The sequence below is a fragment of the Ochlerotatus camptorhynchus genome, unplaced genomic scaffold (genome assembly GCF_037179485.1).
Source record: "Ochlerotatus camptorhynchus isolate MF236.1 unplaced genomic scaffold, CSIRO-AGI_Acam_v1.1 ptg000404l, whole genome shotgun sequence".
NCBI lineage: Eukaryota > Metazoa > Arthropoda > Insecta > Diptera > Culicidae > Ochlerotatus > Ochlerotatus camptorhynchus.
The window spans coordinates 624,188-636,335 of NW_027040890.1; the positions used below are offsets into that span (position 1 = coordinate 624,188).

The 12,148-nt window shown below is 41.5% G+C and overlaps 1 protein-coding gene across 1 annotated transcript in view; it reads right to left on the reverse strand.

The window, feature by feature from the left end:
• The window catches only part of LOC135710878 (corticotropin-releasing factor-binding protein), a 99,752-nt gene that overhangs the window by 30,983 nt on the left and 56,621 nt on the right, over positions 1-12,148 (reverse strand). Inside the window, exon 3 of the mRNA XM_065233588.1 lies at positions 9,899-9,965. Coding sequence (XP_065089660.1) covers positions 9,899-9,965 — 67 coding nt within the window. The remainder of the gene's footprint in view (positions 1-9,898; positions 9,966-12,148) is intronic.

Below are 12,148 nucleotides of genomic sequence, written 5' to 3' on the forward strand. Positions count from 1 at the left end.
TGACGTAACATCTAATCAGTATGCCGATACCTTAAAGAAGGCAAAAGCATCGAAAGACATACAATCCATTAAAAAGGAACGGAAGCAAAGATCGTTGAAGAACCCCAAGAAAAAGCAATGCAAGGCAGACACCTCATCTGACAATCTGTGTGACAAATGCGGTTGCCAATTTTCGGATTCGGATGCAGGCATAGGATGGACAATGTGCTTGCAATGTTTTTCTTGGTTTCACACGGGATGCCACGTTGCTGCTACAACTGTTTGCCACAACTGCTCTTAACTCACTACTTCCTGCTACTTGATTTTGCCACTGAAACATGAATTGATTTGAATATGATTTGTTTGAACTATGAATTGAATTTTCGTTAAGTTTCTGTTGATAAACAAGTTTTAAAACACATCAAAATGTTGTATTCATTCATTAAGAGTCGAAGAACATTCAAATAATATTGAAAATAAGCTTACTTTAGCACACACAACTCAGTTTCTGTGAGTGTCCATCTTACCCTTCAAAGTGTCCGTCTTACTCATACGTTATGTCCATCTTTCCCGACCATGTGTAGAAACTACGATTTTGAGACATTTTTTAATTATCATAGAAAATAGAAAACTTGTTAAAAATCACCGGTGTATGTGAGTATAATGACAAAATGTGACCTTAAATCTCGAATTGTACGATAAGTGCGAAAAATATATTATTATCCGTCTTTACCTACTTTCCCCGTAGTCAAAAACATAAAAAAATTATAATTCTATCAGCTCCATTGAACGTTGGCAGTGGTCGGCAAAGGATATAGGTAGAATAATCGTTACAATTTAGGAGCAATGGAATATTACTCACCTTTCACAATAACGAATTTCACTCGATCCATTAATGCAATTCAGTCAGTCTACGCTTAAATGTTGCCACAGTAGAGTTGAAGTCGAAGAGGATGTAGACATCGTTGAACCTAGTCAACATAAAGCGGACAGGATCATGAAGGCCGTAAGAGAGAAAATCAACTCTTCGCCGCATTTTTTCAGGATGCATAACGGTATGCCATCTGGACTGGAAACAGAGTATTTCAATTTGTTTATTGCGGAGTCCACCTGATTCGACGTGATCGCAAAGCTTCTCAGAGAACAGACCCCACTAGGTGTATCTCTACAAGCTGCTGTGATTTGACGTGCAGACGACGTAGAATCATTAAATGCCCGTCTAAAGTGAGTGGCAAACAAATTGCACCTTTCCAAAGCGGAGGTGGCGACTTCATCACCCAGAAACATCTCAACGGATAACCCATTCTCCTTCCGTTTAGAGTCGACAAATTTCCAGAAATGTCGTGCATGTCTGCGTAGATTTTCCTGAGCTCGTTTGCAGTAGCGTTTATACAGATAACGGTTATACGTGCGAAAATTGTTACTAGCACGTGCGAAATGTTGCTTGGAAAAAGGACAACGAGACTGGCAGTAGGTTCGGAGTGCTTTGGATCTTAGACGTTTGAGTCGTCGTAAATGTATATTTCCCCAAGGTGGTTTCGAAGATGGCCTGCGCAACACACTGGTGAAGTACTCTACAGCAATGTCAACATCTTCAGCGGATTCAAGGATGTGCCAGTCAGTTTGGCAAAGCGCTTCAGCGCGGTGAAAGTCAAGTCCAGGTTCGTCCGGGAAACTCTCAAATTCAGTAGGCTGTGCGAGACTAATAGTTACTTCAAAAGCGGGATGATCGGCATCAAGAAAAGAGAGTGGTTCTACAGCTTGTGTGGCATATATTAGCGCTAGTGTAAGCAGGTCTTAACTTGACGCTTAACGAGTCAGCAAGCCATGTGTGCAGCCCTCCGTTGCAAGCGCAGCAGTTCAATGCTGGTAAACAGAGGTATCTATGGCAACGCTTCATAAACACACACGGGCAACTCTCCACTCACTTTCGGACCAGCTCTTCACAAGGTAAGTTGCACATTGGCGATCCTGCCAGATTTAACTAAGCCATATGGAATCTTCCATAAGCCCATTTGGTTTTCTATCATAAAGAGGCCACGCTAATATCAATCGGTTTAGAATAACCGTAGCCTTCACGCACCGCAAAAAAAAAATGGAAACTGCTAGATCCGGTTGATTTGTTTATAAACGACGCCAAATCTGCCTTATTCGTCTCAAGACGACACCATTGCGAAAAAAAAACTACCAAGCCTGCCTTAATCGTTTCAAAACGACGCCATTACAGAAAACGCAAAATCTGCCTAAATCGTTTCAAAACGATGCCAATGCCTAAAAAAAATGCTAAATATGCCTCAATCGTTTCAAAACGACGCCATTACAGAAAACACAAAATCTGCTCAAATCGTTTCAAAACGATGCCACCGCGAAAAAAACTCAAATAAATAAACTGCTAAATCTGCCTCAATCGTTTCAAAACGATGCCATAAAATAAAAAAAGCCTTAATCGTTTCAAAGCGACACTTTTGCAAAAAAAAAATCAATTGGCCTCAATTGCTTGAAAATGACGCCACGATCCCTATTACAAAACAAAAAAATAACGCATACTTTACATTTTACCAGCATTATCTAATGCATATCAGTACGGATGCACCAACAGGACCGTTTGACACAGGACAGTAGCACTCAAAAAAAAAAAACGGAAGGCAACCTCCCCCATCAAGGGTGCCTTGAAGGTCCGTTCGCTATCCAACGACAAAATGCTGGTGAACGACCATCTGGCCAACTCAATGTTCTCCACATCGGTGTCCTCGTAGAAGATCCGCCGTGAAGCTGGTCAGCTGACGAAGTTGAAAAGCAGCCGCTTTGCACTGCCTTCGTCCATCTAGCAGCTGAAGAATGCCGAAGCTTCTAATTGTATTCAACCTGCCATTGTATGAAGGGCCAAAAACGGTTTGGGTGAATCCGTGCGCAACATCGCCCACTTGCATCCACGGAATAAATGAGAATCTCCTTCCAACAACAGGATCATACAACCGGTCAAAACACAGGCCATCCAACAGGAGGATGTCCCAATGAGTGGGGGAGAAGAGCCCACCTTCTTTTCACGAAATGTAAACGACAGGGAGTTGGCATTTCGACTCTCCCCATCCATTTCGCGTCAATCGGGTGCCCTGGTGGTCCGTCCTGTCCACAACATTTAATGTTTAATATAATAATGGAATGAAAGTTAAGAAAAAATAAAGGAATCACCCGGTATGTTACCAAGAAATCCATGATATCACGTTAATCACGAAGATTTCTAAGAGCTCCATAGATATGCTGCCACTATATCTTCAACAGGTGTTAAAAACAGCACTCTCGCCTTTCGTTCCTCACAACAGCGTAAACCCCCATCAACCACGAAACACACTCTAGAGGGATCTCAGCAGAGAAAACAAGCCCTGTGTCCACTTTTCATTTTCGTGACACAACGGCTTCAGTTCACTAGTACACAGTCTACCAACATTTTGTTATACGGCAAACATCCCACATTGCGCCCCAGAAGTCCCAGAATCCAATCGGGTCAGTTTTTCTCCGAGCAACTATGAGATTAATTGAAAAATCATCCATTTCGATTTTTGAACGAGATTCCTAACGAGATGATAATGATGTCAGAGCAATGGTGCATTCACGGCTGAAAAGGAAAACCGGGTAAAATTCTTTTTTTTTATGAGGAGGGAGGGACATGTGTGGCATATATTAGCGCTAGTGTAAGCAGGTCTTAACTTGACGCTTAACGAGTCAGCAAGCCATGTGTGCAGCCCTCCGTTGCAAGCGCAGCAGTTCAATGCTGGTAACGCTGGCAATGCTTCATAAACACACACGGGCAACTCTCCACTCACTTTCGGACTAGCTCTTCACAAGGTAAGTTGCACACAGCTGCTTCAATCTGGCATCGAGAGATCGTTGCTTCATTCACCAAAGCGAAATCCAAGATTCGCATGTTCTGATTAGTAATATAGTTAACTTGATACAGACCATGTAGATTGAAGCCATCGAGTAACGAGGCGCAAGCAACAGAGATGTTAGACTGCAATACATCTACGGAAGGGCGATCGTTGCTTGGTGTGTTCCAGACAAGTCCCGTTTGAGTATAATCACCAAGAAGAATAGCATGATCGTTAATCCCAAGGTGTGAATGTATCGCTTCGATAGACTCGATATGGTTATTCACGCTAAGTAAATCATTCTTGCGATCAGGTGGAAGGTAAATTACACCAATACTAACTGAATATTGATGCAGTTTCAACTTAACCCTTAGCTGTTTTAGAGATACATTTACCGGAGTGGGATCAATGTACCAGTTGAAATTAGTTGAAACAGCGATCAACACTCCACCGCCACGTGATTTATGACTGTTAATATTGCTGCGATCTGTTCTGTTAACGGTGTAGGAATCTCCGAAAAGCTGTGGTGAAAATATTTTGTCATCAAGCCATGTTTCCGTAAGCACTATAACGTCATAATGACATGACGAAACAGCCAAGAAAACGTCGTCAATTTTCGTACGCACACCTCGAACATTCTGATAGTACATCCTTAGTTTGTTATTAGCATCTGAGACCGGTTCGTTGCAAGCTAGTGTAACGGGAGTAGGCACAGAAAAATCGTTCTGGAAATTTGATCTACTTGATTGTCGTGCAGTACCATTCACAGCTTCGGCTGGACATATACTATTTCTAGCGTTACCTGGACGAAGATCTGGAATGCCATCGAAATCAGTAGCGGAGTAAGAAGTCAGGAAGGATGCGCAAGCAGTGGCATTGGGTCCTCTGGCTGGAAGGAATGCTGATGCTGTTTGCTCTGGTTCGATGACCGGTAACGGCTGAGCATCTGGGCGTGGTACAGTATCAACCACTCCATTCATAAAAGCGGCGCTGTCAATGAGACAGATTTCAGGAAGCGACAAAGCGGTAATATTATCGTACTTGCCTAGGTTAGCAACTTGGAAGACCCCCTCACCAACTCCGAACACAGGAACGGAACGGCTTGGATGGCAGGAATAGTCAGCAGAAAAGCAGCAGTTCTCGACTGTGGCGGGTGGCTTAGGGGCTTCCATCATGCTGTATAACGTGCATTCCGTTATCTGCAAACTATGATGACCGGATAGGATGACTATATGATGGTGTATTGTTTGGTGACGAAATTTGGCTAGAAACGTATCGAGCACCAGGTACGTAATTGTATGCAAAGGAACTGTACTTGCCTGTAGGGACGGACTGGAAGACCCCGTTTCCATACCCACACACAGGTCCGGGACGACTGCTGTGCGCTGACGGGAAAGACACGACTGTGATGGGGGGATAAGGGACTTCCAAATGGCTTAAGCTGATGCGTCCCGGGCTGGAAGAGTTTAACTCAAATCTATAACAGGCGTAATTGGGGATGACAAAGCTTCTGGTGGGAGCAGCGGTGTCACTGGCTTCTTTACTTTCAGCGGAACCCGAATTTTTTGAAATCCGTAGTCCTCAAATTCCCGAAACAGCAATCCCTCAGGCCATGTTGATGGATCCAGTGCTTTTCCTTTAAACGAGGGGTCGAGCCCAATTTTGAAAGACACGAAAGAAAGGGAATCCAATTTCCTGCCTTGCGGGACGAGCTTCACCACGGCAAGCTCACTATCAATCTCCAGATTGGCTTTGACTTTTGATCTGTGTCATTGATTTAGAATGACTCGGAAGGTGACATACGGGCTATAACGATGAGTGTCCTATCTGATGCATGAGATGATCATACTGGAGTCACTCCAAAAGTATATGCGCTTAACTTGGATGGAATGACCTTCTTCACTGTTTTTTTGAAGACTCCAGAGAACCCCTGCTTGCAACTCCAAGCGAGGGATTGGTAGTAACTGTAGTGGGGCACCTTTAGTTTTTGAAGCAACATCGTATCTGTACACTGTCCTGAACACTGAAGTAAGCCACGGTGCAGTATGCTTGTGCACCGCTAGTTCTTCGAGATCTCCTTGTAGACTGAGTGAAAAGCAGAACAAATCCTCGCCTGGCTACCAAGATATCCCAAGTAGTCGCTCACATCCTCTCTGGTTCTTCATCGTGAGATTCTTGACAGTAGCTGGGTTATCTTCTCCTATTGTCTCTAGTACCTTGGGCCTATTTGACACCCTGTTGCGAATGTGTAAACCTACCCTCCGATGGATCTCCACCTCTTCCAGAGCCAGCTCAATCGCTTCTTCCTCCGTGTTGACGCTGACCAAAAAATCGTCGACGTAGTGTCCGCTCTTGGATGGTCTTGCTCGTTTTCCGCTGCATTCAGATTTGACATACTGTGATTGAGCTAAAGAACAAGTCGCTCCGAAGATCGCCACGTCAGATACCATAGTAATCATGGGTTGAGGTGGCGAATTGCGGGACACAATCAATAGCACACTTCGATCTTTTCTTCTGATTCCGACCTGCAGGAACATTTCTTGGATATCGCCAGAGAATGCCATCTCCCGTTCACGAAACTTAAACGTAACAGTCAGCAAATCAGGACCTCTCAACAACATCGTGTTTAACGAGACTCCTTTACCGATGCGTCCCATATTACCCTTACCTTTCCCGGTTTATTAAGTTTGGTGTGGGTCGAATTCTCTAATTCCTTCTTCCGTTACCGCTTGGATGTAACTTTTTACCTGGTTATCAGTCATTTGAAGCCGTACACTGTCGTACAGTTGCAGATGCTTCTTAAGACGCTTCTCGAGACATTTCAGACAACGTTCGGCCATCGGTCTGCTATTCGGAAATGCGATAGAGTCTTATTTCCACAGGAGTCCAGTCTAGTACTTCCCGCTAGTTGTTCTTACCGTCGTTTCTTCGAGGATTCGACAAGCTCGTTGATCTTCACTTCCTTCCAAATTCGGCACCACGGAAACCCCTAGACTTTCAACAGAGAAAAAATTACGTACGAATTCGTGCAGATCGTGCTCCGCTGGTTCCACGCACAATGTGCATCTTCCGCTGTTGGAATTGTTGAGCTCCCCCTCGTAGACTACCGCAGACAACCCGTCCGATAAGAGTTTCCGCAGCGATTTGATCTTGTTCCTCTCCTTCTCGAACCTTGGACGTGGTCAGGAGGTTAGCGTTGTTCAATCAAATCAGCAAACTAGGAACGGTTCTCTGGAAACTCTTAACTGGGAAGTTTCAAAAATGGTTGTACTGCTTAACCATGCTTTTAAAATCCTACGATTGCTATGGTAGCCCCAAGTTCTCGACGGTGTAGACTTCCGACACATCGAATCTATTTTTCCCAGCTTTACCAGTTGTGTGGTGGCAATCTTTTTGGATTGCATTTTGCAGCTTCAAGTTCATCTGCTATTGCCTTTTCTACTAGGCCCGACCGATGATCCATCATCCAGAAACGCCTAGGTATAAACGGAACCATCCTTTCCGTATAACTTCACCGGAAGTATCTTGAACATCGTGGACGAAACAGGCTGACGATGAATGGTGACAGTAGCGTTAGTGGTAACCGCAGATTATCCTGAGCAGGACTTGAAGAGGGAACGCATTTTGTCTGTCCCTGCATGAACTTGTACATTTTCCGCATTCACAAGTACAAACATTCCCGATGCAAAATTCATATGATGCGTACCGTAAAACGGGGTAACATTGATGGTTTTTTGAAGAAGGGGAAATGGATTTAATGTCGGCCTAAATGCCCCTAATTTGGGCCGATACATAATTTTAGCAATCTACTAAATCTTCAATAGCGACCCAAAATATCCATTAGTACCGAGCCAATGACGCGTTCATCTAAATAAAATTGATAAATAGCAGATTTTTAGCGATGGACCCCATCTTAGATCCGTAGACCAACATTAGAGCTATTTTCCCTATATTTTAAATTTTTTTTTACAGCAATACATGAATGTTTTTCATATTTTTTTTTTTTTTTTAAACAAGTAGTGAGGGCCCTAGAGTCAAATCGTTAATAATAAATTGCACGGAAATTATTGCATTTGTACTATTTTTATAAAGCTCGATTCAAAGTTAATCTGGACGCACGGTTTGATACACCACCGCGCCCTGGTGGTTGGAACAAAAAACTTTTGGCAGGCATTTATTGATGTTTCATTGACGAAGAAATTGGTGAAAAATTTTGCTTGATTGATCGACGCATCCCGAAATTACGGATCATGGAAAATGAGAAGAGAAAATTAATTGTGCACAAACATCTAGAGAACCCTTCGTGGTCTGCCTCAAAAAAGCAAAAGAGTTAAAATTCCCTAAGTCAACGGTGAGTCTTGTAATCAAACGTTACAAGAATACTCTTAGTGTTGATAGAGCACTAGGGACAAAGATCTGAGGAGAAAGTTGTTGAGGTAGGTGAAAAACAACCCAGGTCTCCATACGTGATTTGGCAAAGAAATACGATTCCAACTTTTCCACCGTGCGTAACATCCTTTCAAGAGAAGGATATAAGTCTTTTTGTGCCAGTAATCATCCAAATCGCTCCCTGAAACAAAATTTAGTGGCCAAAAAACGAGCACGATTACTATACGAACGATTTTTGATGAAATTTGATGGCTGTATTTTAATGGATGACAAATCCCCGGACGAAAATTTTACCTGTAAACTGGTCGTGAGGATGTCCCTTTCAGGTATAAATTTGTTGTTGCTGATAAGTTTGCTCGGAAACTAATGATTTGGCAAAGAATCTACAGTTGTGGCCTTATCACCAAGGTTTTCATCACATCTCACACAATGACGTCGAAAGTTTACATTAAAGAGTGTCTGAAAAGGCGGATTTTACCCTTCATTCGGCAATACAAAACCAACGTTATGTTTTGGTCGGATCTAGCCAGCTGCCACTACTCTAAGGAGGTACTAGAATGGTATGCTGCAAACAATGTTAATTTCGTCGCCAAAGAGATTAATCCTCCGAATTGCCTTGAGATCAGACCGATCGAAAAATATTGGGCAATTGTCAAGCGAAAACTTCGAGGATGCGGTAAAGAAGTGACAAATGCATTTAAAGTGGAATAAGTTCGCCGGTACAGTGTCACCAGCGACTGTGCAGATCATGATGGCATCGATCACAAGTAAAGTGCGACAGTTCGTTCGAAACGGTGAAATGTAATAACTTGTTAAACATCGTTTGAAAGCTGAATAAATACCCTTTTGTTTGACGTTTTCATCAACCGTGTATGTTGTTTAATTCTTGAATCACTTGAATGCGTCCAAATTTACTTTGAATCGTGCTTTAGTCTTGTGATCAAACATCAGTATTTTGAATTGGGGTTACTTTGATTATGCTAGATTAATGTAGAAAAATATGCGTGAAACTCAATCAATTAAGTTCGAGAAACATGAAACTTTGCATAAGTATATAATCAGAAAATGCATATGCAATAAGAAAACAACATTGAATTTGTGATAGCAAAATCTAAAATACATTTCATAAATCATTGCTCGAGTACCTTTTCAAGCAGACGAACATCAAGAAAATTGTTTTTAAATAAGATTGAAAAATATGTAGCAAATGCTATATAAAAGTTTTATACGATATCAAGGGCAATACCCTAAGTTACCATATGGAACCAATGCTTTTAATTCGGAAAAAGTGCAGAGAGTAAATTGATCATTATATTCTACTTTCAAAGTAACCCCGCTTTACAGTACTATTATCATTGACACCAAGAATGAAACAGCATGTTTTTGGAAATCTTATTCCAGCTAAATAGTCAAAAGTTTGACTTCGTTCATACGTTGAATACCTGAAGTAACTTTTCTACAGCATACGATGCGATAGAAGTTATTCGATATGCATCTTATTACAGTCCTCCTACATTGGACCTCAACAAGTTGATAAGACTTTCCCGAGGCAGCACACGGTATCGATGCCATCCTCTATGTCACACCATATAATAAAAGCTATTGGAATCATCCAGTAGAAAATGGCAAACAATAACACCACAATACTACTCATTTCTCACCTGTCACATGGTGAAACTTCTCCGGTGGCTTGCTGAACTCGAATGGATTGCGGACCGCTTGCCATGCCTACAAAGGGATAAGATAGCACACAAGTTTGATTAGTTACAAAAGCAAACAAAACAGATGGGACATATGGCAGGAAGAGAAGCTGCCTGACACTCAATAAATCTGTCCAATTTCATAGTGAAGTATAAATATCTACCTTATAAGTTAACACCGTAACCGATAATGTGTTTGTTCTCACCCGACACGGTCTGTGTACCGAAGATAGTAATCAAAGAAAATGTACACCATCTGTGTAATTACGTATGTATGAGGTTGACTTCAACACAACAGGTTTAATTAATTTATCGCCATGCATCAGGCTTTGCGAGTGTTGTCAGGACGTCGTCGAGATTCAAGTAGGAATTATTGAATAACCTGAATGCAATAATTATGGACCCAGTAAATACTGTCATTAATATTGCTGTACAACCTAAATGTGTTCTCCAGTATACGAGAAATAATTTCGCATTCACGGTAAGCTAACATCTCTATCCTAAACATCAAATCTCATCTGTTATGAACCAACACTATATCAATCGTCATGAAAAGCTCTGTATCGTTGAAAGCACATGATTTCATCTCAAAGGAAGATAATGACCATTAGAGTGATGATTTAATCGTGTTTCAAGGAAGACGTCCTCCCGATAAACATAGTGTCCATGTTTCTTACTTTAGACATCGCTGCCTGGGTGTACCAATAGCTGAATGCATATCTGTTAAAAGGCATGATTAATTCTAACAAACGACTGTCTATCCTAACTAACAGGAATGTCACTACTGTGGTAACAAGCATGATTTATGATATCCATATGGACGGTCTCCTTCGTGGGCGACAATCCTGTAGACGGATGTATAGGAATTTTGAATAAGTTGGTTTCCGAACGTAGGACGATGAATTATTAATTCGCCTACTGCGTGTATTGTTTCCATGACAATTATAGATGATTAAATGAGCGAAACAGATCTGCCAAATAAACTACCATACGGCCGATGAGATTGACTTAAAAATTAGTGGTTTTCACTCAAAATCGCAAAAGAAAAACGTACGTTGCCCATAGACTGACTGTGCCTCGCTTTTCCTCAAAAATCTCCTCGAATTAACGAAAAATTTAATGAGACTAGAAGTAAAGGGTGTCCCATATCAAATTGTATCACGGAAAAAAACGCTGTAGAAAACTACCTAGTTGACCGATCCTTTTCAAGCATTCAGACAATAAAATAAAACCCATTAGTAAGCTGTTGGCACATTTATTTCATTCAACTTCAATATCATAACCATACGCTCGCTACTAACGCTTAACTCCACTCATTAGGTTCTGAACAACATCTGGTTGCAGCTTCTTCTGTACGGGAACCCACTTTTTCTTCGTGTCTTCCTCAGATTTGGATGCTTTGGTAGTGCCTGCTTCATAATAGCCCAGTTCCGGTGCGATGGGCCTTAATTCCGGTGTGTTGGGGGGGGGGTCCTGTTCTTGGGTACGAAAGTGACCCCGTTGGCTTCGTACCACTCCAGAATAACATTTGAATAGTGGCACGAAACTAGATTCCGGCCAGAGATGCCGGAAGTCCGCCTTGACGTAAGTCTCATCATTCAATGAGACAATTAGGCTTCGTCAGCATCTGGGTGTACGGTAAACTGATGCAAAATTTGAAATTATCGCTCCACAGTGTTCAAACGGTTTCAAATCGGGTCCTGATTAGCCTCTGAAAGTTGAAACTCATTTGATAAGAAACTGACTTGGCACAAACCATTTGAAGTTCATATGGAAATTACTATGGGAAAACAAAATTTTTTGTTCATTGTCTTCTAGCCTTTTTACATAATGTACTGTTAACAAACTCTATTGCTATTCTTATGGGAATTTTTATTAGCTACAATTTTACAGAAAATGGTTATGCAGCCAAACGTCAAATTAAATAGTTATTAATTGTTTCAGAGATTGATAATCTTATGGCAAGATTAAGCAACTTTATTGTGGGCAACACTGTATTCTGCAGTGTGACATAGTAACCATGATTTTTGTCCTCTATTCTACGAGCCATAAACATCAATGTTGCCTGCTGAACAGTTAATTGAGCATAATCATAAGACATTAGTGACTTGAATCATTAATAATTTTTGTTCCTTACAATTGATCGAAAAGTGGTCTTGAACAAAGTTGTAGCTGAGTAAATTTTCAACAAGCTCAGCTATCATTTTCTAA